A 26,372-nucleotide genomic window follows, 5' to 3' on the forward strand; every position below is an offset into this window, starting at 1 on the left:
AGTGGACACTTTCGGGCTGTCATGGAAAACGCCAAAATAAAAAGCCTTATTAAATTCAAGTTAGATTATATCTGTAACTTCTTTGCCCAAAGCAATAACTATGAAAAACATAAATTAAACCTATCAATGTCATTTTATTACAAAGTTGGCTGCTATCAAAATTTTTACAGCTCTTCTAGGTGGTTGCTAATAGTTTAAATGATTTCAACGCTGCTGTAATCCGAGGAAAGCAGATTTCACCAAACATGATGGGACCAGTAAGGATGAAATAATAGAGGTGGTGAAGAAAGGAAATAAAAAACAATGAGAAGTCAAATGAGGTACAGATAGACTTCACTTGTTTACATCTTGTGAAATTAATTAAGACAAAAGCAAAGCCAAAAGCCTAAAGGGATTAAAATCTGACGGCAGCAAACGTAAACAACTAAGAAAGTGTAACTTCAAACACACACAATCCAGGGAAGAAAACCTAACTTCTTTGAGCTAAAGTTGCGGAGAATCAAGTTCAAAGTAGGCTAAACTTACTTTCAATTTACCACCCTTGACTATTCAGCAAAATGAAAACAACCTGGCAGTTTCCATAAAATCGTATCTCCCCCAAGTAAATTTTCTCACTAAAAGGAAAAAATAAACAAGAAGAATGTTTTTCGTAGTCCTTTGTTTTTACGTTAGAGATTCTTAAAAATTCATACAGGCGTGGTAAGACAGAAGACAGTAAACAGTTTACAGAAAGGAATTATGATGTCTTACTTGCTATAGGAAAAATTAGATTCATGGAATTTTGAGAGATTATTTATTCCCTTAGCCTTTATTCATATATTAGAGAAGGGTTTTTTTTTGACAATTTGTGAAATTTATAGACTTAAAAAAATAAAGGGCTTCAAACTACTTCTATCTTTAATATAGTATTAACTAACATTTTAATTGCATGTTTAAAAATTCAAAACCACAATCCCGCCAGCAATTCTAACTGTTACCATTTAGAGAAAATAATAGGGATAATGACATTCATCAAATTTACTAAACCTGATGTTATGCTAGTCACCATAATGACCTACTGTACTTCTTTTATTAAAGAATTCTTAGACCATTTGCTACTGAATTAATGTTTAACTGGTAAACTGAGGCAAAATACTGGATAATCTGAGAAGGCACAAGTGCAGAGTCCACTGTACAAAACTACTGAGCCATGCTTTCCCCCCTTATGTGCTTTTCCAGATATATTTTAAACTCAGCAAAAGGTAAAATTTAAATTTGGCATAATTAACTTTTACTGTGCCTTTCTTTTTGCTTGAAAACTCTTCTCATACACTGCCACCGATTCAATTTCACCTGTAGGTAATGAACACAGAACTCATTGTGGGGAAAATAAACCAGAATGGGAAAAAAAGAGAAGTTATCAGATACACAAAGGAGTGAAACAGCTGACTGAAAAACACCTTAACCACAATACTTTCCCTCCATCCTTAAGGAGATATTTTTAGTATTTTAGTCACCATTTCTTTCATGAAAGACCCCACAGGTTCCAGAAGCTCCCAAGTTGAGTACTCACCTAGTTCATCTGAATGCTGAATCAGGGCTTTTATTTCTGCTAAGCTGGTCGCCCCCTCTTGGGAGACCGAAGCTGCTGCCCCCTCCTCTGGGTCCTCCACCTTAGTCACGGTAAAGTGTGGCATTGTTACACGTAGAAATCCCGTGCTCCTTCTGTAGTTACACTGCCCTCCACTCTACTTTCCTTACCTACCTCTTCCTTACTGTGCCCCTTTCGCACTCAAATCACTGCCTACGGGAGACGAAGGCTGGGAAGAGGGAAGTACTTTCTGCTCACGTGACCTACAGCCCCAAGGGAGTGGAACGCTGGAAGACACGCCTTCCACAGTGTTTATCATTCACTCGAAAGGATTAGGCACTCCACCCCTTGCTTATGGTTGTTAAGCTCAAGAATCCCAAGAACTTCTTAGGCCGCCTTTCCAGAGCTGCCAAAAGCTGCGAGTGGGCAGAATTCATGACCTGCCGCCCCCTGTGTGCTCACCCGCTCGTTCCCTTCACTTAAGTTATTTCCATCCCTATGTGCACGTCGTGATCTCAACCTCTGCCCTCACATTTCACACGAGAAAGATTAGGGAACAGTTCATTGTACAAACTTTCCTCTTTAAAGAGAAACTGGCACCACATAAATTTAGGAAATGAAACAAACTATTTGTAAGCTTCTGTTGTTGCTTTATTTCAAAGCATATGAAAAATAGTAATTTCTTATGGTTCCGATGAGAACACTCATTCAGCAAGTATTCAATGAATGCCTACATATTTTATACAAGGCATAGTTGTAGATACTGTAGTGTATACCACAACTTCCAAGAAAAGACATTAATATTCCCCGAAGTCCAAGTTTGTTTAAAAGAGCAAAATATTTTTAAAGAGTTCAGACTTTTTTTTTGTACAGAGTTTAAACATCGTGTTTTAAAGAAAAAAAATTCAAGATAATCCCTCTGATTAGGTGGTGTATGGTTCCTTCAACACATGTAACATATTTAAATCTTGGTATATTTTATCAGATAACTGTGTCCAGTGCTCAGTTGATGGCTTTAACTATAGAGTATGAGGTCGATCTCTGCACTGATAAGGGACTTCAGTACATTGAGCCCTGTGGTAACTTCTATGTTGATGATAGAATATAAGGGCTTTGTTGTTAGTAACACCTGACATATAAGGCTGCACTAAATTTAACAAAGAAGGAATGATAGTTTATAATCCTCATTTATTCCTATACCATTTCTAAAAGAAAAGGAAACCAATAGTTGTTAAAGATCTACTTTGTACTCTGCATTGCACTAAAAACTTTTCATTATGATTTCATTTAATCATCACAGAAACATTAGGCTAAGCAACTTGCCCAAAGTCACAGAGTTTGTAAACAGCAAAGCCCAACCTAAAAACCTGTAATACCCTTGTTAGTAAGCAACATAGAAGTTTCACAGAAAGAAAACTCACACACACGCCCCTAAATTTTATTTCATGGGTTCCCATGTAGCACTGATTTGTAATCTTAGCTGCACACTGGAATCACCTGCGGAAATTTACAAAATACTGATGCCTGGGTCCTATCCCAGATACTGTAATTTAATTGCTCTGGAGTAGAGCCTGGGCAATAAGGATTTTAAAAGCTCCCCTATTTCTCACTCTCAGATGGTTCAAACAAGCAGCCAAGATTGCAAGTTACTACTATATGGGGGAAAAAAAAGTTTATCACCTAAGAAGTCTTCGTAACTATTTTATTTTTGAAAGAAAATTAAGTGTGGTAGTGCCTTGGGTGATTTTCCCGTACTTACAACTCAGGAAGCTACTCTACTAATTTATTCAAAGGAACTTAACTACCAAATTGTCAAAAATTTCAATAGTAGATTCTGGGTTCCAAATTCTTCAGTGCCACTGGATATTTCCAATAGGATCTTGCCTTTCATATTTATTATAAAAAGAGAGTTGAACTAGGGCTAATCTACAGTTGATGGATAAGAACATTGACTTGTGTTATACATCTGTGTACAGCTTGTGCATATAAGTCTATGTAAAAATATTATCCTGTCACCTCTCCCCTCTAAAAATATCTGCAAACCAAACAAGTAGGAAGGCAAAACATTCCTGTTGACCTATGATAGGCGTATTTATTTACCAAACTCGATGATTTGATACCACAGTGCTCAGCAATTTTAAAATAGTTCTCTCCTAGAGTGGCCTATAGATAAAAGTGCAATGGCAAAAAAAATTGAAGGCAAAGTTAAAGTAATACAGAAAAAGCTGGGGAGGGGGTGCAGTTCTGGTAAAGCTGAGGGCAGTGCTGTGTAGACAGTGATTAGATAGGGAAGGTAGGATATAAGAAAACGCTATTTAACATACAATAAACTACCACAATGGAGGCACCTGGCTGGTTTAGTTGGAAGAGCCTGTAACTCTTGATCTTGGGGCTGTAATTTGGAGTCCCCCATTGGGCATAGTGACTACTTAAAAAATAAATAAGATAAAAACATCAATAAACTACCACAGTGAAGTACCACTGCATATCCACACTAATGGCTAAAACTGGTAAGACTGGAAACACCAAATCTGGTGAGAATGTTAAACAAAAGATACTTTTATATATTGGCGTAAATTGGTTCACCCAATTTAGGGAAAAGTCTAGTACTCTCCCCTATAACTCAGCAATTGCACTTCTAGGTATTTATCCTCCCAAAATGAAAACATATTCCCACAAAAAGACTTGTCCAAGAATATTCATAACAGCTTATTAACAATAACCAAAAACTGGAAACAACCCAGATGTATATCCATAGCAGAATGGGTAAACCAACTATGATGTATTCATACAAAAGATTACTATTCAGATAAAAAAAGGAATGACTCAGTGATACAAGCAACAATCTGAATGTATATCAAAACATCACGCTACATAAAAGTAGCCTTAAGAGTGCACAATAGGGGCGCCTGAGTGGCTCAGTCGGTTAAGCGTCCGACTTCAGCTCAGGTCACGATCTCACGGTCCGCGAGTTCGAGCCCCGCGTCGGGCTCTGGGCTGATGGCTCAGAGCCTGGAGCTTGCTTCCGATTCTGCGTCTCCCTCTCTCTCTCTGCCCCTCCCCCGTTCATGCTGTGTCTCTCTCTGTCTCAAAAATAAATAAACGTTAAAAAAAAATTTTTTTTTAAAAAAAGAGTGCACAATATATGAACCCACTATATGAGGTTTTACAACAGGCAAAACTAATCTATGGTGCAAAAACAAACCAGGACAAGGGCTGCCTCTGGGGGAAGGGGGACACAGGAAAACTTCCCAGAGTGATAGTAATATTCTACATCTTGTTAGAAGTTAGGATTCCATAGGTGTATGCATTCATCAAAAGCTGATGTTCACTTAAAATTAGTGTTATTCATTGTATGAAAACTTCACCTAAAAAAAAAAAAAAAGCTACAGGGGTGCCTGGGTGGCTCAGTTGGTTAAGTGGCCGACTCCTGATTTCAGTTCAGGTCATAAGCTCCAGATCATGAGATCAAGCCCCACATCAGACTCTGTGATGACAGTGCTGAGCCTGCTTGGGACTCTCTCTTCCTCTCTCTCTGCCCCTCCCCTGCTCTCTCTCTCTCTCTCTCTCAATCAATCAATCAATCAATAAGTGTATTTTTAAAAAAGCTACAAACAAATACTGAATTCTAATAATATGCATTTTGAAGTATCTGGGAGAGGTGAGCTGATATCTGCAATTTACCATGAAATGCAATAAGATAGATGGATAAATAGGTGTTAGGAAAAGTACAATAAAATGTTAATGATAGATTCTGAGTGGTGGGTGTAAAGGTGTTCACTTATATAAAAGCCTTCCAACTTTCTGTATGTTTGAAAATTTTCATAATAAAACACTGGAAAAAATACAAACAACTGACACCATTATGAAAATAAACATATAAGTCAGAGACTGGGAGAAAATATTCATAAAACATGTACTTGACAAAGGACTTATATCTTAAATATATAAAAATCCTCTACAACTCAATAAGAAAAAAAACTCAATACAAAATAAAAAAAAGATTTAAATAGACAATTCACAAAGGAAGTTATATAAATGGCTAATAAGCACTGGAAAAAGTGTTCAACATCATTGGCTTTCAGGAAATGCAAATTAAAATCACCATTAAAACTGTTGGCAAGGATGTAGAGCAAATGTTGGTGGGAATATAAAATAATACAACCACTTTGGAAAAAGGTTTGGCAGCTTTTTATAAATTTTGTCTTTTTTTTTTCATTTGAGAGAAAGAGAGAGAGAGAAAGAGCAAGGAAGAGGGGCAGAGGGAGAGGGGAAGAGAGAGAGGGGGAGAGAGAGAGAGAGAGAGAGAGAGAATGAATTTTAAGCAGGCTCCACGACCACAGGGCTCAATTCCATAACCTTGGGATCATGACCTAAGTTGAAATCAAGGGTTGGACAGATGCTCAACCAACTGAGACACCCAGGTGCCACTTTTACAAATTTCAAACAAGTATGTTTATAAACCTTTATTCATAACAGCCCAAATAGGAAACAGACAAGTTATCCATCAATAAGATAAACAACCTGTAGTATATTCATACAAAAGAGTATTACTCAACAATAACCAGGAACAAACTACTGATACATTCAACAACATGGATGAATCTCAAAAACATTTTAAGTTATATATTACATATTAATCATATGCATACAAAAGTGTTTAGAGTTGAAGCATAACTGATGCCCGCAACTTAATTTGAAATGCTTTAAAAATAGATGGATCCAATGGAAGGGATAAATATGTGGTAAAACAAATAGAGCATAATGTTAATTGTAGCATCTGGAGGATAAAGATGGTTGTTTACCAAAAATCTTACAATTTTTCTGTATGTTTGAAAATTTTCTTAATAAAATGTTGGAAAAAATACAATGAATTGAAGTTCACTGAAATCTTTATAAAGATCTTTAGGTGTGAGTATAAAGCAAAGCACTTATGGGTCAAATTCCATTTCACGTAAAATTTAAGCAGTTACATAAATGCTAGTCCTGTACTTTGATTTTATAGTGTTGAATGCTGTTTGAAATGAATCATACAGGTTTGAAATATTTAGTTTTACATTTAAAAAAAACTATAGTTTTTTTCAAATCTTTTTTTTTTTTTTAAGTTTATTTCTTTAGAGATAGAGACATCATGAGCAGGGGAGGAGCAGAGAGAGAGGGAGAAGAGAGAGAATCCCAAGCAGACTCTGCACCGTGAGCACAGAGCCTGACGTGGGCTTGAACCACGAAACTTCGAGATCATGACCTGAGCCGAAACAGAGAGTTGGAAGCTTAACCAACTGAGCCACCCAGGCGCCCCTATGGTATTTTTTAGTAGTAAGACATAAGCCCAGGCTAGGGCAAAAGCACATTTATAATGGCATTACTCCCATAGTGCTTTGTACATTAGGCCAAATATTATACATTATTTATATTACTAGTTTCAGTAAAACTTTTTTGTGACATTATGTTTTTTTTTTTTAAAAGCATGCCCATTCTTTAGAAGAATGGATCTACCATGGGTAATATTTTGGAAGTACAATTTACTGTTCTACACTATCCAATTACTTATTTTTAATCAGAGCTAACAACTCATGACAACCAGCATTTTGTTTTATTCAACCCATTTATTAAAAAAACAAAGACAAATTAGATTTAGTGAAAAGACTTGAACAATTAAGGGAAAGTAAGTGGGAAATTATTTTCAACATAAGGATTCTCTTCCAGGTTGTACTATACTGTTATACTACATCACTCAATTTTAGAGCAAATCATATATGCATTTCCTCTTCATTCTCAGAACCTGAGAACTGTATTGTACAAAAGCCACTCACAAATAACCTAGAACCACACTACATCCTGCTGAAGTGATTCTTAAGAATCTAGTAATGCATGCTAAACATGAATTCATGACGCAAGAAAACTTCTATAAGGAAGCAGCAAGCAAAATCCCTGGAATTAAAAAGCCACATACATTTTGAATACATGAGTTTTACCAAATGTCATTCTGTCCATTCCTGAGAGCAGTTTTTAGATATGATGTTAAGGATTTAGTAACATATTAAATAGTATTCTTTCAAAAAACTTAAAAATGCAACTAGAGCTTGATCAAAGGTACCAGCATCCTATTAAAAAGCTGGAAAAATATAAAATAGAACAATAGCTCCCATGACACACACAATGTAGACTTAACTCATCTGTCTACACCTTTTTACAGAATTCTTTCACAGACACATAGACACACACACACACACACACACACACACACACACACACACATTTGATGGGGATGGTGTGGAAAGAAAAGAGGATTCTGATTTGGAAAACAGCTTCAAATCTTATGAATCTCTCCTAAACTCTTGTAGTTTGAAGATACCATTCAGAGTGCTTTATCTACTATTGAGATCCAGCCACACTTGAGAGAGCCTTTAAAATTGTAACCAATTGACAGTTTTGTGCTTACAGCATTTGTTTTATTACAAATGGTGTTTTTACAACAAATAGTAAAGAAAGTGGAATCTACTTCCAAGTAGTTGCTTTTTTCCCCCCAAGCAGTTGCTTCTAATGTAGTAAGTTGTTACTTCAAAATATTTAGGATAGACATTCTCATCAAATCGTTGTAACTGCCAGCCAGCAACTAAATATAAATAGAAAATGGCATTATGCTTTAATTTTCTTGATTAAGGTAAATTTATGATGAACTTTGAGCAACAAAGGTTAATTATGTTTTATCCTCGTAAATTCTTCATGAAGTTTACATAGAAGTAAACCCTTCATACTCTTCATTCTATAAATCTTTCTAACAATAAATTCATCTTATTAAGAGATGTTGTTTGACAGGAAAAAGATCTGAATTATAGGATTTCATTAAAATGTCTGAATTACAGAACTTCTAAAAAAGCACAGAATTTCCAAAAATTTTAACTTACCTTCAAATATTAAGAAAAGAAAGAGGTCATGTGTTAGAGCAGGCATTCTTAAGGAAAATATCAGACTTGCATAAAGGACTAACCTACTCCATGACCCCATTCAGTTACTCAGGCTTTAAAGGGCCACTGGTAGGGAAACACTACCTCATGAGGTATCATTCAGAAGGTTAGGCAAACATTCAAAAGAACAGTGCTTTGCAAATGATTGCTGGTAAAGGAATATTTTTCTTTATATTCAGAATTCATTGAGGGCTAAAAATCTTATGAATTACTAGAAAAATATACAAAACACAAGTTCTAATTTTTAGTATTAGATTTGAGATAAAATTGCTCTATCAAACTGCTAAGCAAGTTTTTTAAAACTTTCAATTTCTGAACTTACCTCCTCACACAGGTTAGGTAGACAGCTGATGGACCAGCACCATTTACATACTACACTCCATGGCTGTGTTACAGAATACTGTAAACATTTTACTGGCAGTTCACTACTTAAATTTAGAGCTATAGCTGGAAAAGTATACAGACTCTCATTCTTAAGTAGAAAATATATATATACATTTTTCCTTAATATATCAGCAAACCCTCTTTCCTCTTCAGACACTGGAAATAGTGGTTTAAAATACTGAAATGATCCCAAATTCTAAATATTGCCTTATGTAGACAAGTACAGAAAGAATGATAGAGTTAATCAATTACTCTGGTGAAGACCACCTACAATGGATAGTAAGAACTTAAAACCCCTAAATCTCAGAATTACATAAAATTGTCTATGAAAATGGGTTTTTATTAAATGGCATCAGTGATTAATATATAACATATGTTGGGGCTAACAACCGAAAGATAATAAATACCTCAGACATTATTTTCTGATGGATTCATAATATTGCATTGTAAGAAAGACAGAGACTTCTCCAAATCAAAATGTCAGGAAAATCTCATGCTTTACTGAAGCTGAAGAAACCATGCATTATTCAATACATATTTGAGTGACCATTATGTGCCAGGAAATAGGAATACAATGGAGAACAAGACACTGTTCCTGCCCTCAAGGAGCTCACAATCATGTTATCTACCTCACTATATAATAAAAGGCAACATCAGACCAGTTCTGTAAGTACAATATAGTGTAAACATAGAACCTTGAGGGCACAACGCACTACTACCTTGCCCAGTTACTTCTTCAAGGACCTACAGGTGTGAATCTTCACTAAAGAAAAGAACGAAGTAGGAGGATAGTTGATGGCTGGCCAATTTGACAGCTACATCACCCATTTTGGCTGATATTAAAGAAGGCATTATCAAAAGCCTTTGCGTACCCAAGAGTCCTCAGCTTCCACTGTTTCCTTCTTCACGATATTACAACTCCCTGTATAAGGCTGCCCATCTCTTTCATTAGTCTAATGTGATTATAGCCTAGATACTGTAAGACCCACGAATCACCAACCAAAAACGTAGCACTGGCACTATGAACATAGACCACTCAGTAACTCACTCAGAATTTCATTTCTGATGTAGGACATTCCATTCTATATTATGAAATAATTGCTAGATAGGTTTCTAGTCAACACTACGAACAGTGCATAGAAAATGAAACTGCAACATATTGTCAAAACTTAAGACATATTTCTAAAAATATAAAGAAAAATGAAAATACAATTCAAAACAAAATTTTATTGTTAATTTCACCTCAGAGAACAAGTTTTTGTTTTTAAAGAAGTTACTGCTTCCTTCCTTCCAACAAAACTCCCATGAGAGAGAGAAAGCGCGTATGCACAAGTGGGAGAGAGGGGCAGAAGACGGGGGGTGGGGGGGGTGGGTGGGTGGAGAGAGAGGGAGAATCTCAAGCAGACTCCACGTTCAGCACGGAGTCTGATGCAGGGCTCCATCCCATAATCCTGGGACCATGACCTGAGCCAAAATCAGGAGTTGGATGCTCAACTGACTGAGCCACCCAAGCACCCCCAAAACTCCATTTTAAAATAGATATACCACGAGGTGCCTGGGTGGCTCAGTTGGTAGAACATGTGATTACCAATTTCAGGGCTGTGATCTAGCCCCACGTTGGGGGTAGAGATTACTAAAAACCAAAACCAAAACCAAAAAACAAGTAGATCTACTGAAACTAGAAATACGAATATTAACTTTCAGGAAGATGAACTAACATGCCTAATAACTGTATAATTCAGCACTACCAAATTGCCCTGGGTATTTGCAAGCCATTTATTTAAAAGACACTGAAATAAGGACACCTGGCTGGCTCAGGTGGTAGAACATGTGACTCTTGATCTCAGGGCTATAGGTTTGAGCCCCATGTTGGGTGTAGAGATTACTTAAAAATAAAATCTTAAAAAAAAAAATACATACTTTTAGGCCAGATTTCCTTTTAGGAACACAGAACCTTAAAATTACTCAGGAAACATGTCATTTTACTACCTTCTTTTGAAAAAACAAAAACCCCTATTTCCTTTCATGTCCCCAATCCAGACAAAAAACTGCAAAAATGTACACTGAACATAAAAATTCTATTTCTTTCATACTTCTTCTACTCTACCTTTGCTGCTTACTAAATGCTTCAATACAGCCAACTAATGTTAGTAGAGGAAGTGTAATAACAGGGATACTGATACTAAAATCACACACACCTGGGTTTAAGTTACTAATCTTCAATTTATTACTTGTATGACCTTGGGCAGGTTACTTAACCTTATCAGTTTCAATTTTCTCCTGGATGAGAAATCCCATCATAGCTCTGAAGAAAATGACTTCATTTTAAATGAAAAATATCAAAACACGATTTTTCATTTAATAGGGAAGAATGTTTTCTATTTCCTAATAATTCTTAGAATTCTATTGGAAATGAGTACACTGCAAAACTAAGAAACAAAATTTTTATTTAAAAAAAATGTTTATTTTGAGATACAGAGTGTGAGAGTGTGCACGACCAAGTGGGGGATGGGCAGAGAACAAGGGAGAGGGAGAATGCCAAGCAGGGTCTGATGCAGGGCTTGATCTCACCAACTGTGAGATCATGACCTGAGATGAAATCAAGAGTCTGATACTGAACCAACTGAACCACCTGGGAGCCCCTAAAACATTTTTAAAATTAAAAAAATTTTTTAAAAATAATTTAGGATGTAAACTAGCCAGTTGTGAAAGTAAGTATTCTTTCTGGATATATATATATATAAAAGCTTGGATGTTAAATGAAAATGTTCTCAAATAAGATAAATTTCAGTTTGGTTCAATTTCTCATAGCTCCTCAAAGTGATAATGTACATATTTATACAAGAGTTTTAAAAAGTTTTTTAAGTTTATTTATTTATTTTTAAATAATTTAGAGAGAGAGAGAGAGACTGAATCCCAAGCAGGCTCTGCACTGCCAGTGCAGAGGCTGATCGATGCAGGGCTCAAACTCCCAAACCGTGAGATCATGACTTGAGCAGAAATTAAGAGTTGGACACTCAAACTGACTAAGCCACCCAGGTGCCCCAAAATATAAGAGTTTTTAAACTTACTGTTTTCTTGTTTTTAAACTAGCTGTATAAAAACGGAATAGTTTTACCCCTAAGTAAAAGTAGATTTGTCTGGTGAAATGGAAAAAATTAGGAAATTCAGGTGCAACTTGGGCAAAAATTAAAACTATTAACCAAATGGTTCTGACTGTAAAAAGAGGAATGCTGTGGTGCTTGGGTGGCCCAGTTAATTGAGGGTCCAACTCTTGATTTCAGCTTGGGTCATGATCCCAGGGTCATGGGATCGAGCCCTGCATCGGGCACTGTGCTGAGGTCGGAGTCTACTTGATATTCTTTCTCCCTCTCTCCCTCTGCCCCACTTGCACGTGCTCTCTCTAAAATAAAAAAAGAAATAACATAAAACTGAGGAATGCTACCAATTGAATATCTTGCATGGATTTCTCAAGACCATTAGAAAAGCATAAGGCTGAGCAATGCAGTAATAAAAATGCAAAGCCAAAGATGCCACTGACTAATTTAGTAAAGAAACTGGAGACTGAAACACAGTTCTAAAAGAACGGGAAATTTTAAAGTGAAAAACACAAACAAACAAACAAAAATACAACAACTAAAGTTAGGATTAAAACCCAAACACAAACACACCTCTTATCTCTTAATTACTTATACACACTTTTTGTTTTCTATCTCTGGCTTCTCAACTACAAAAACTTCCATTTTAAGACTAAAAAAAAGCTTCAGCCCTCACATTTTTTCAGTAGACATCCAAAGGTAACTTCAAAATTTCAGATTGTGGACAGCCTTTCAGATTGATTTATTCACAATAGTGACTTGATTCTGAAATTTTGTTAACTGTTAAGTTCCACCAATGATTTAACAGTAGCTTAAAATTCTTCAAAAGTAAAATGCACCTAAATGTCAGAAATGTTAAAAAGATGACAAGTGTATGCCTTAGAACTGAGCAAATATGGTAATAATATTTATTATTCATCAACTATGGAACTTCTGCATTTAAAGCAAGGTGCCTTGTGTGTCTGCTTGTGTGTGTGCTGTATGTTCTGCAGTTTTGTGCTCACACCTTCATTTATAATTGCTGGGCTTCTATACAATACACCAAAGCACTAATCACAGGATCGTAATGAGGAAAATCTTCTTATTTCCCTATTTACTTACAAAACTTCATTAAAATAACACGCTGTTTTATACATTCACAAAATAAAATGCTTTCATAATTCCTACAATATACCCCTCCAAAGTTTCGTATGTGCTAAGAAACCCATCAGCATACTCTGGTTTCTCTTCATATCACATAAATCTTTCACCTTTCTTTACAAAAAATAAAAAGAAAACAACAACAACAAGAGACCTCGCCAAGAACTCAAACACATATAATTTGCATTATTCTGATTCAGCAAACCCACCAGGTGCAGCTGCTGTGCAGACTGTGTCACGCCAAAAGGGCAGGGGTTGGGGGTTGAAATCCAGTTTGTCCTTCTCTAGTGAAGCCTGGAAGGGCTGTCTTTTTTACAATTTACATAAAGGTTGGGGCGCTTGAGTGGCTCAGTCAGTTAAGTGTCTGACTCTTGATTTCAGCTCAGGTCATGATCTCATGGTTTGTGAGTTTGGGCCCTGTGTAGGACTCCACACTGACAGCACGAAGCCTGATTGGGATTCTCTTTTCCCTTTCTTGTCTGCCTGTCCCCCACTTTTGCTCTCTCTCTCTTGCTCTCTCTCAAAATAAATAAAGTTAAAAAAAAAAAGAATTTGCACAAAGGTCTTGCTATTTCAGAGTGCAGGCAGAGGGGACAAAAAGAGAGGCAGCTACAATCCAAAAGTTCATAGCAAGACATCATCCGCATAGGTCATTAAAAATTATCTTAAATGTCAGCGTTAGAAACATTACTCTTATTCTAACAGTCTTGAAATGGGAAGTATAACTTTTAAAGGTGCCCAGGAGTGTCCTTTTCCTTCTTTTCCATTCCAGTAGAGATAATATCAAAGCAAGGTTTATGAGAATCTGGAAGCAAGAAATATGCCACTGACAGGCAAAGAATAAGGCCTTTGGTAGAAAAGAATTAGTGAGGACACAGAAGATATTACCAAAAATAAAAGACACGAAGTTGAAGCATCACTTTACCAACTGCTGAGTCAAAACATAGAGTATGCTAGGACAGACTCTAAAAGAAAGTCCTTTCTATCAAAGCAGCTTTCTTACACACAGTTCAACCTTTGTAAGTTTTTATTATAGATATTTTCAAATATACACAAAAGCAGAGAAAATAGTAAAATGAATCCCCATGCACTTTTTACTCCAATTCAAAATATAAACATTTGCCAATATTCTCAACTTTTTTTGGGGGGGGGCTGGGTGGTGGAGTACATTTCATTTCACTTGTAGATACTTCAATATGTATCTTTACAGACAAGGACTTTACCACAATGTCTTAAATATACCTAAGAAAATTCACAATAATTCATTAAAATCATTTAATACCAAGTACATTGTCACATTTCCCTGATTACCCCAAAGGTATCTTTTACTCTTGTTTACATCAGGATCCAAATAAAGCCCACACCTTGCATTTGGTTGGTCTGCTTTTTGTCTGTATCAGCTTTCCCTCTCTTCCCATCATTCCTCCTCCACCCCATGCCATTTATTTTTTGAAGAATCTGGTTATTCAGTAAAATTTCCCATCTTCTGGATTTGGCTGATTGCTTCCTGTGGTGTAAAGTAGCATATTATAAAGTTTAATCATTGGCTGTAGAGTATGGAAAAGTGGACCAAAACAGATGTGGTCTGTGACCAAAATGTTCATAATGTTTCAGAGAATACTGGAAACCCTTAAAAAATACATATATATATAAAATCAGAGGATGATATCAGATGAGCTAAGAAGGTACCAAATCCATGTATTTTTATGAAACTATCCATCTTACTACCTTCTACAATGTCATAGCTCACAGAGTGCCAAAGTAAAATGAACAATATTCAAGAACCACATACACTTGACCCTTGAACAACACAGGTTTGAACTGCATGTGTCCACTTACACTTGGATTTTTTTCTATAAATAATACAGAATAGTAAAGACATTTTCTATCCCTTATGATTTTCTTAATAACATTTTATTTTCTCTAGCTTACTTGATTGTAAGAATACAGTCTATAATATGTACAAAAAAGGTTAACTGACTGTTTATATTATTGGTAAGGCTTCTTCTGGTCAACAGTAGGCTATTAGCAGTTAAAGTCTGGTGGAGTCAAAAGTTAGATTCAAATTTTCTATTGCATGAGGGTTGGTACCCCTAACCGCTGGGTTTTTCAAGGGCCAAGTATAATATGAAAAATATATTTAAAATAAGGGTAATAGTCATTGATTGGCAATACAATGTAATTCACTTATTTTGGTTTGGGGCAAAAACTTAGAAGTTTTTTGGAAAAGTACAGAAAAGTACTTGGTACTTTTAAGTATGTTCTTATGGGGGAAGAAAAAAACAACTAGCTAGTTCTCCCAAGTTGCTTAGTCAATCATTATTCTGATGTAACCCTAGATCAGCTGAATACACTAAACGTAAGTGTGTAGTGTAATGGCTCCATGGGCAGATAAATATTCTACTCTATAAGACCTCCTGATATTTAAGGAAAGGCCTGCTGTGCCTATCTGCTCACAGTGAAGTCCTAATCAGGTGGGAAAGTTCTTCTCAAATGCACAGCATTAATCACGCTTCTCTTCCGGGCTATGGTCTTCAGTGTGGGCTTTACATTAGAATCATCTGAAAAGCTTTTAAAAACTACTGATGCAATTAAATCAGAATCCCTGGTAAAGGGGCAGAAGTATTTTCTAAAAAGATCTCTAGATCATTCCAATATGCAACCAGATGAAGCATCACTGCTCTAGTGGGTACATTTCATTTGCCTTTACCATACTATGTTTTTAATTTTTGTTTATATTTCTATCCTTTTTTTTAAGTTTATTTATTTATTTGGAGAGAGACAGACAGCACAAGTGGGGGAGGGGCAGAGAGAGAGGGAGAGAAAGAGAATGCCAAGTAGGCTCTGCCAGTGCAGAGTCCAATGTGGGACTCAAACCCACGAGATCATGACCTGAGCTGAAACCAAGAGTTGGATGCTTAATTGACTGGGCCACCCAGGCGTCCCTATTTCTAGATCTTTTTTTTTGGCTTAGAAGATCTTCAACTCAATATGTATTTTATTGAGTGCAAATTATATGCGGCATCACACACTATACTAGATGCTGATGATACAAAGACAACTTTGTGTTCCTGTCCCAAGAACTTTACTGCCTAGGTGAGAAAGATAACATACAAAATCAACAAAATTAAGTGAAATAGGTATTATAGTAACAGTCTGCATAAGGGATACAGGGACATAAAGAACTTATCTATTTTATCTGGGGGTGGGGGTAAATCAGAGAAAGTTTCAGACAGAAGGTGACTCTTTGAAGGAGGGACTTATCTAAATTACTTTTGCATCTCTACCACCTAATGCCCCCCAATAAAACTTGTTGGCAGTCACCCTTGGAATTGGTATATTTAGAGCTCCTTGACTTAATGGATTTTAGTTTTACTCCACTTCAGAAACCCACTCCCAAGGCTGCATATTAGATCATCTTAACACTGGACCTGCCCCACCTCTGAAACAATTAACTCCAACATTCAACTCTCTGAACACAGTCTTTAATCCTTCTACATCTTTCACTACAACTTTACTCCATCAGGACCTCCAGTCTCTAAATGTCTCCATTTTTATCTCAGTTCATCATTTTCCTTTGCTAAATTTTTCTATTGTATTATTCTAAAATTTGTTGTATTTTTCTTTTTTTGGTGTTTTGCTGTATCTTCATTTTTGTATTTATCACACAGCATTACAATTTATAGGAACATTTGTTTGTTTTCTCTGTTAGATCATAACTTTCCTTATAACAGTTATTGGGATTCTTTTTCTTGGTCCTCCTGCATCCTTAACACCCAGGACAGGGCCTGACTCCTAAGAAGTGTTCAGTAAATGTTTGGTGAAGAAATGGATGAAGTGTTCTGGTCATTTTCACCACTAAACTATAAGCTCTCCAAAGGCAGAGACTGTCTCATATGTATATTTCCTATAATTCCTACTGGAGTGCCTTATACATAGCAGAGCCTCAGGGAGCATTTGTTCAATTGTAAAAGGGTGAAATGTATCAGAACCTGTGTAAGACATATAAAAATATGTCCCTTGCCCTTTTTGGGTATTATTATTTTAACAATCGTTTAAGATAACAAAATAGTTACGAGGCAAATGTAAATAATGTTCATCATGACAGAGACAAAATGATATAAGCACTGGATATAAGTCAGGAGGCCTGAACTTTTCAGTCTTGGCTTTCCCACTCTGATCTACAAATAACCATCTCTGTAAGCCTTAGTTTCCCCATTTTTATTTTAATGCTTATTTATTTTTGAGGGAGAGAGAAAGACAGATCATGAATGGGGAAGGGGCAGAAAGGAGGAGACACAGAATCCGAAGCAGGCTCCAGGCTCTGAGCTGTCAGCAGAGTCTGACGCGGGGCTTGAACCCAAGAACCATGAGATCATGACCTGAGCTGAAGTCTGACGCTTAACCGACTGAGCCACTCAGGTGCACTCCCCTCCCATTTTTTAAAATAGAGTTTGACCAGAATTCAATTCTTGTTCTTCTTCAGAATTCAATTCTTGGTCATCTGAGGTTCCCTAACATGCTATGCCTCTTAAAATTTTTATTATTAAAGTGATAACATCCTCAATCTAAAAAATTGTACATGCCCTTCTGAATTGTTTAGGTAAAGGAAAGTTCCCATTTTCCACCCTATTTTCATAACCCACCAGAGGTATCCACTCTCAACAGTTCCTTCTGTATCTTTAAGGCATTCTTCATGTAAAAGCAAGTACAGTCTAAGATTCTTGTTTTTATTTACCAACTGCACAATCCTATAAACTCTAATGGAACCTTAACAAAATGAAAGGAAAATTATAAATACTTTGATAGCAGAAAGAATTACCTACTCAAAAGGCCGACAGGAGAAAAACTTAAAACACAGACAGAAATATAAAACTTCGTGTTTCACCCCTGCCCCCCTTGGTTGTACAATGTAATGTGAATAAAAAGTGTATGATGAGAAAAGAAATTTAAGGTGGGAAGCTAATATATGGAAGAAATGTGAGAGGCATGGGAATTGTGGAGAAAAGAGAGATAATCATACCAATGTCACAACCACAGAAGGATGTATATATAAAAGGCCAAAAAAAAAAAAAATCACAGAATTCTAAATATTAAAATAGCAAACACAATTCTGAAGTATAGTATAAGCTTAAGGACAGAATCACTTGCGGAAAACGCAGTGTTGTTTTCCAATACTGATTCCAGCCCAGAGACAAATGTAGATTAGTATGTCCTTGATTTTCTTGACAACAGGATCCTGTGAAGATCTATATCTAACAAGGGCATCCGCGTATTAAGAAGCCAAAGATGAAATAATTGTATTTTTGATCAGTCCCTCTAATAGTGGGGAAAATATATCATAGGATTCTGGTTGTCATAATTTTTTAGAAGACAGAGAAAAAAATAGGTCATTAGTAAAATAGAGAACTAGTTTCCTGAGAATATAGTGGAAATTGCAATCTAATGGCTGGACTGTTAATTTCTTTCATTTGGTACCATAATATTTACATATTAAGGAGTATGTTAGATAAAGAGCCAAGCTTTAACTTGTATACCCATCTAAACAACATAGATTTCACCTAGATAGGTCCCCAGTTTTACCTCTGTAGTGTAAAACGATACCATTCCATACTGTAAATAATGCTTGTAAATAAGGGAAGAACAGCCTGGATAAGGATCCCGTTCCACAAGGCTAACACATTACAGAAATAAGCTCACTTTTTAAACAGAATAAAAATACAATTCCAAAATATATAAGTACAAGACTAATAGCAGTTAGCTGTAAACTGCCTAACAACAATTACAGCATTAAAAAAATTAACACTGTTATAGTCTTTATCTGGTATTTTTACAACCTAAATATAGTATGATGGATACAGACTAAAACTACAATTTAGAACTAATTTGGAGGAAGAGAAAATGATAAATTATTTTTTATTCCATTCCATGGTATAAAGTGTGTCAAGAAATTGAAAATAGTTAAGTCCATATCTCCATAAAATAGTCAAGGATAAGTGAATTCTAAGACTACAAACTTTACCAAATCTACCTTGTTTCCAGACATTCAGAAACACAAACACAAATAAGGAACTAAAATCATTCTGGTTTCCTGCACCCTTTCGGTTAAGAGGAACAATACTTCCTGACACCGGAAAATGTCAAGTCAGTAGCTGAAGCTATGGTTTTCAAATTTGGGTAGAATACCATTTTAAGAATCTTTAAGAGTTTTAAGAGAAATTTTCATTACTAGACATACCTACGTTATAATTTAGCACAAAACTAAACATATAAAGCAGTACAGCAATTCTCAAACTTTTGTACTTCAGAGTCTGAAAAATGTTATGACCTCTCATCTCCTTTCTCTCTTTTCATCACCTCTTCCCACTAAATCCTGTAAAAACTTACAAACCAGCTAACACAAATTAGTGTAGGCAGCTTAAGGTCTGTAGTGGTCAAGGTAAGTCAGAAAGTGGCTTGTGTACTACTATTTCCTGACTACAAAGACTCAACACATTCCATCTAATGTTCAAAGTAAATAAATTATGTAGAAATCAGACCCTAAAAGCCTCTCTACAAAATTATATGGGAATTAGGCCCTAAAAAGCCTCTTTACAATTTCTCCATTCGATAGCAAGGACAATAGATCCACCAGCCTCATCCTGAGTAAGCTAAGCTTCTTGAACTGCTGTCTCTGTAAAATATAATTTTTTACAAAGAATTCGGTGACATAATATCTGAAATCTTTGTGCGAAAACGGTAATTAAGAGATGATCAATAACTACTCCTGGTAACTAGCCTTAAAAGCCAACTGTAATATTCTGACCCCAAAGCTCTCCACTGAATTTCACCATTTAGGATTCTCTGTGCTGAAAAAGTATTAAATTCTTTGATATTTGCCGTAAACCAAAACACTCATTTCAATTCTAAGGAGGCAAAATGAAGAAGTCGAAATATAAATTTGCTTTCCTTCTTTCCATATACCTTCCCACATGCCAAATTATTGCTGCCGAGAGTCACTGTGCTGACCATTATTCCAAAGGGTTCCTTAGGCATCTCAAAAAGAGGTACCTTGGTTCCTGATGATTACTGTATAATGGAAAAGTGACTTTCCAGTAGACAACCAGATAAATAAGTCAGTAATGAAAGTATCCTGTCATCTGTGTTTCTACTTACCCTCCGTGACATCCTGGGGGTTAGAAGTCCGGTCACTAGCCGGATCCAGTGCAACAGTTGCCAGTGAAGTGGTGGCTCCGGACATCTCACTCATGGGCTCACTCCGGCTTGTTTCCGGCACACTTTCCCGTGAGCTAAATCTTACTCGGGAACTGGACCGGGAGCTGAGGTCCGGGCTGGTATCTGACAAACCAGGAATGTCATCGATCTTTGTTGGTGTCACCATGAACCGAACTGAAGCCATCTTGGTGGTGGTTTCTGGAGGATGCATTATTCTTTTTCTTTTCCTTTATAAGAACAAAGAAAAAAGGAAACCCCCGCAAAATCCTTCCTCCTACGCTAGCTACTTTTGATTGCAAAATAGAAAAGATAACTTAAAAAAAACCTTCAATAACCTTGATTTACACCACAAAAAGTTCCTTCTCAGAATTCAAACAGACTATCCCAGAAAGTGCACTACCATTAAATATTTAAGGAGGAAAAAAGACAAAACGATGCCAAACTCGTGTAACTTCCTTTCTTCAGGGGGGAAAAAAAAGTTATCTAGCTATCTCCCCTGGTCCAGCACTGCGGCCCCAGCGCCATGGTCTCAAGAGAAGATGGTGAAGCGTTTCTCCCCTCGACCCCCAGGTTTCCGCCGAGGTAGTTAAGTCTTTTTTATCTGGTAAATGTCCCACGGTTCTAGTTGAGCAAAGTGCGCGCAGGCCCACCCTTATCAGGCGAATACAGCACAGATCAGATTGCGAAATGGTGTACACCCGGCCACCTGTTGTGTATCAGGTGAATACCCCACAGGTTTGGCTGGGAGGTGTGTGGAGAGTCACCCGATGTTTTTGAGGCCAATAATCCACTTGGGTCTGGTGGGAGAGATGAGCATGCATAACGAGAAAAATACCCCACACTACTGGATACAGGAGAATGAGGAGAAAAGGGTGAGCAGAGGATGCAGGGGCAGAGCGGATTCTCGTCTCCAAGAGGTCTGCGGGGGTGGCCCGCCCGCTCTTCGGGCAGAACGGTTCCTCGGATCTGGGAGGGGGCGGCTAGCGAGCGGATCGAGACCCCTCGGACTGCAGCTCAGGGTCGTGGCAGGTCGTTGCTAGTCCATCGAGCCCACGGTCTACTCGCTGGGTTTCTCCTGCGTGTGACAGGACGGGCCACCCCTTTGCCGGAGGACGCCTTCTCCGCGACCAGGGCCGCGGCGCAGGTCAGGCCCTCGCCGTTCTTCCTTCGGGTCCTAGCAAGAGAGGAGACGGCCCCGTAGGCTGGCCCGGGCTGAACAGGAGGGGGCAGCGGGGATGAGGGGAAGAGGAGGTCGCAGGTGCTGAATCCCGGCGCCAGCTGATGCGGGTGCGCGCGCAGCTGTTGTTTACGAGCCGGTAACTGTTTCGGAGCCGCGCGCAGGAGGGCTCCGGCTGCCGGGGAGGGCGCCCCCTCCCCGGGCAGACGCCAGAGCAGCCGTTACGTGACCTCGCCGCCCCCGGCCCCGGGCCCGGCGGGCTGTGCCAGCGCCGCCGCAGCCCCTCCCTTCCCTCTCCGCTCGTTCCTCATTCGAGGTTAACGGTCCGAAGAGAAGCCTGGGGGAGCGGTCGGAGGGCGGTACCGTCCCGCGAGTGCCGAGGAGCCCCGCCCAGCCTCTGCAGTCTGCGAGGCGACGTTAAGGGCTGCGCGCATGCGCTGCTGGAGTCGCAGCGGGACTGAGGGGCCACACGTGGGAGGCCCGGAGGACGATGGGAATTGTAGTTGCGTGTTGGGGCCTGAGCAACGAGCACAGGAGAAAAATCCTTTTCCTTTTCAGTCCTGCTGTGTTGCACAAACTCAGGTCTGGAGGCGTTCGGTGGGGCAGACAATGCCGTTTGCCCTCAGAACCTGAAAACCCATCTCTTTTTAATAAAAGCGTCTCTGAGAATACCGTTCATAATTTCTTTAAAAAAATCACAAACCTCCCATACCATACACCTACATATGACCCTTACTCAAATTTTTGAGATGTGTTTTTACAGCACTGTATCCTCACATCTATATATATTTTGTGCTACATTTTCCCCCCATCCTTAAAATGTCTTTTACCACATGCATAGTTAATGCCATCGTGTACACAATGTATACAATTTGGTCAATTATACCTCAATAAAGGTGAGCGGAAATGCTATTTTTCGCTTTCTAGTTAGACCGAAAGCTCCATTAAATAAAATGTCTTCATAATTTTTTTTTTAAATGTATTTGAGAGAGAGCGAGAGAGAGCAAGACGGTGAGAGAGAGAATCCCAAGCAGCTCTATACTCAGCGCAGAGCACAACACAGTTCTCCATCCCACAGACCTGGTATCATCTCCTGAGCCGAAATGAAGAGTCAGATGCTTAACCAACTGAGCCACCCAGGCACCCCTATATAAAATGTCTTTAATTTTAAACCTGGGGAAAATAAGAGATACTTTTTTGTTCCAATCCCAGTGTTTTCCCTACTACTGCCACCAGAATATTTTTCTTAGCCTGTTTATTTAATACCTGAATAGAGTGTTCAGTAAGTTTTGACTTATCAATGCTTTTGTTTGAAAGTTACTTCCTATAGCTTTAACAAGACATTTAAATTTAACAATCTGTGCCCTGGCTTTGCCTGGGTCCTTATACCTCCCAGGGTAAATGTTTAAGCATCATTCTTAGCACTAGGTCAGAACTATACTGAAAACCTAAGCCAGGAAATCCCTTTTTAGCAAATGACACACAAAGTCCAAAGTCTGGTTAAAATGAACCAGGTTATAAAAAAATAAAACAAAACCACAAAATAAAAAATATCCAGGTAACAAAATGAGAATTCCCATTTAAAATGTAAACCTCCTTAAAGCTTGATTCTTTCAAGCTTGATTCTTGCTCTTCAAAGCCTGTGATTAACTCAGGTTCACAGCTTTCCTGAGGAAGAAATTCACTTCCTGAGGGATGTCTTTCTCAGGCAGGCCTGCTAAGTTATTCAAATCTCATAGACTTTCTCTTTATAAAGAAATGGTGGATTTCTGCAACATCCAATTTTGTTTCATACCACAGTGTATTTTCATTCACTTATATATACTACCTATTACCAATAGACTATAACTTTTAAAATTCTCCAGTTTTTGAGCACATCTCAGAAGATATTAATATCTAGAGGCTCTCTTAAGGAAAAAGCCCTGGGTATTCAAACCAGTCTGCCTTTTCTCCTCTGCTTCAATTAGGAATATTTCCAGGTCAAAGTCTTTTCATTTCAGTTTACAGAGCAGGTAGCATGGAACAATGGTAATCCTTTTGGGGGGCGGGGGGTGGGTAGTGGGTTACTTATAAAAACAAAATTACAGTCAGTATTATAAAACATTGGTAGAATTCATTTACTGACTTTGGTGCTTAAGAAGGTTCCATAGCAGATCCTTTTTCTAGTTATTTGCAGAATTAACATTTCTTCCATCATTATCCCCTTAACAGGATAACACTTTAAATGTTTTTATTTATTTTGAGAGAGGAGAGAGAGCGCACATGCAATTGGGCAGAGAGAGAGAGAGAAAATTCCAAGCAGGCTCTGAGCTATCAGCGCAGAGCCCCATGAGGGGCTCCACGATCATCACAATCAGATCATGACCTGACACCCAGGAACCCCAGGATAGGGTAACACTTTAAAGTCCCTCAGATCCAATGCTAAGACCCCGGAAGTGAACAGGCTAAGAAATTAAAAATTGCTCGACAGGAAACGAGTATCTCATTTTACCATTCCTATAAGTAATTGATTCAACAATCATCTGTCTTCTATTAACTATGACCCAAGTAGAAAGATTTTCTTTTTCTAGGCAGTCAACAATTATCCCTAACTTTTTTACTGAGATCGTCAGACATCACAGTCCAAGAGAAACATAATTATTCCTTTCCAGGACCAGTGATGATAAATCAAATTTATGCTGATTTAAGTTACATCTGCTTCTAGAGTCTAGAATCTTGATGCAGTAGAAAAAGATTGTATAATTAGAACACAATCTCCATAAATCAGTTTTAAAATCAGGGGCACTAAGTATTCAAATCCAATGTCAAAAGCCACAAATGGGAAAATTGGGAAATAATGAGTTGATTAACTTGACAAAGACAGGAAGAAGCAAGCTAGCATTTCTTGAAAGCTTAAATACAGCATTTTCCCTCATCATCCCTTTACTATGAATTGGCTGAAAAATTTACGGTTGCCCCATAAGAGCAGCTTAAGTCCTAAGAAATCTTGCATTTTTTTTTAATTAACCCCAAAAGTAGCTTAAAAAACCAGCAAAACCCTGCTTGAATCTCTCATACCTGATTTTCTAAATTAAGATCCATGTAGAATTCCACAAAGTAGCTGCCTGCCAAGGAGAAAATAAAGTTAGGTGTATGTGAGAAGGCAATTCCTTGATGGAGAAAACGAAAAACCTGGGAATATTTTCAGAGGGCCAGTAAATATGCATTCATTGATGCATATTATTCATTTAATGAATAAAGGCATTCATACTCACAACGGTTCTATTTATAACACACTGTCGCTATATTAAGATCCACCACTGAACTCTATCAAATTTAGAGTTGGAAGAGAATTTAGAAATGAGAAAAGTGAGACTAAACAAGTGACTTTCTCAAAGGCACGCAGAGGGGAAAATCCGGGTCTCCCGACTTCCAATTCACAGCATCCCCTCTACAATATAGCTGCTGTTATTTTTCAAGCAACTTCTCCGAGTCAAAAGTCATTTCAAGGGGCAAGGAATTACTTAAGTGACAAGAGGGGTACTTTTCAGTGAATGCTGACGGTTGTGGAAGAGTCCCAACCATTCTTCCCGTTCCCCGACACCCCATCGCGCGCAGCACTACCGCTCCTGCAGTGACTGAAGTTTTTCTTCCAAGTACCACTTGTTGTACCCCTCAGGTGCTCTTCCCTCTCATCTCCCTCCTTTCTTCCCACAACGTACAAAACAAGAGCTCTTTCAAATCAATTTAATAACCTGGCAGCGATTCAAAACATGGAAAGATTCAAACTTGTTCCCTTAAGAGGTATGCTACCATGACTGTTTCACACAAGCATGAACAATGGCAACGATGAAACCGATTCCAAAGAGCAAGGATGATAAGAAGGCTTCTAGGCTCACAGACTGAAGAGCTTGGTTTCAGAAAGTCTCTTGAGGGGTAGCAGAGGAGACATGAAATTTAAGGGGCCCTCAGAGGACAGGGCGCGGTTGCTGGGTCATGAGCACCTTGAAGCGTTTCTTGATGGTGATTCGGTGTCGAGAGTATTTGTCATCTGGGGAGAACCGAGCAGGATGAGCCGAGCAGGTCTGTTGTCCCATAGGGTCAAGCTTCTGCTCGAGGAAGAAAGAGAACATAAGCTCAGTACAGGAGTGGTGGGAAAACTCAATCCCTGGAGTCATAAGGGAGACAGAGGCTGGGATGGGGAGGAGGCTGCGCGAAAAAAAAAAAAAGATTAACAGGAAGACAAGAGACGCGACAGTTAGATCAACAAGTCATACACTCCTGCCTCCATCACTCCTGGTTTCTGGGCTTTCTACTTCCCCTCACCCACCTAGGCAATTCGGTGGCTGGTCTCAACCGCTCCCCCACCCATGTTTCTCGCCCTAACCGTTTCCAACCTGTTTTCTTTTCTCACCTTCAGCGTATAGACCCGGTCTCCCTGATCGTTGAGGTAATACTGGAGAAACATGACCACACCGAAGCCAGAAGTTCCAATTCCGTCTGCACCTCTTCCTAACCGCCGCCAGTCTCACGTGTTTGTCAATTTCCTTCCCCTGGAGCCGGAAGAGTCTCTCTCTTTCTCTTTCTCTCTCAAGGCATGCCGGGAAATGTAGTCCATTTAGGTCTTTCTCCAGCTGGCCAGAAGGGGGCGAACTATTGCAGGATCTGGCCCAGTTGCAACCCAGTTGCAACCTTGCAGGAGTTGGCTTCCAGTTGCAACTTTGCAGGAGTTCTGAGATAGGTGGAGTGTGCCCACTGTGTGCAAGACACTGCTAGGAATTAGAGGGGGGTAGGAATGGATATGGCTTGAACACTGATTAATAGAATCCTGTCTTTATATC

General features: G+C 38.3%; 2 protein-coding genes across 5 annotated transcripts in view; both read right to left on the reverse strand.

Moving 5' to 3' along the window:
• SLC12A6 (solute carrier family 12 member 6) overlaps positions 1-22,475 on the reverse strand; it is an 85,898-nt gene extending 63,423 nt beyond the window's left edge. The window contains exon 1 of one of the 4 annotated variants that reach the window (XR_002076336.2): positions 20,316-22,475. Coding sequence is in view for 3 of the 4 variants with exons in the window: in XM_019435307.2 (XP_019290852.1) it covers positions 20,316-20,586 (271 nt within the window). In the remaining variant the exon portion in view is untranslated. Of the gene's footprint in view, positions 1-1,552; positions 1,830-20,315 lie in introns of those variants that run through there. The other 3 variants (XM_019435307.2, XM_019435306.2, XM_019435308.2) reach the window with 3 other exon arrangements.
• A 2,789-nt stretch (positions 22,476-25,264) lies between these two features.
• On the reverse strand, positions 25,265-26,079 carry NOP10 (NOP10 ribonucleoprotein). The gene is made up of 2 exons (XM_019435309.2): positions 25,946-26,079; positions 25,265-25,640 (listed from the first exon to the last, which is right to left on the reverse strand). The coding sequence occupies exons 1-2, from the start codon at positions 25,997-25,999 to the stop codon at positions 25,500-25,502; spliced, it is 195 nt and encodes a 64-aa protein (XP_019290854.1). The 5' UTR covers positions 26,000-26,079; the 3' UTR covers positions 25,265-25,499.
• Between the last annotated feature and the right edge of the window lie 293 nt (positions 26,080-26,372).

The sequence above is a fragment of the Panthera pardus genome, unplaced genomic scaffold (genome assembly GCF_024362965.1).
Source record: "Panthera pardus isolate Hobbes unplaced genomic scaffold, ASM2436296v1 HiC_scaffold_24, whole genome shotgun sequence".
Classification (NCBI taxonomy): domain Eukaryota; kingdom Metazoa; phylum Chordata; class Mammalia; order Carnivora; family Felidae; genus Panthera; species Panthera pardus.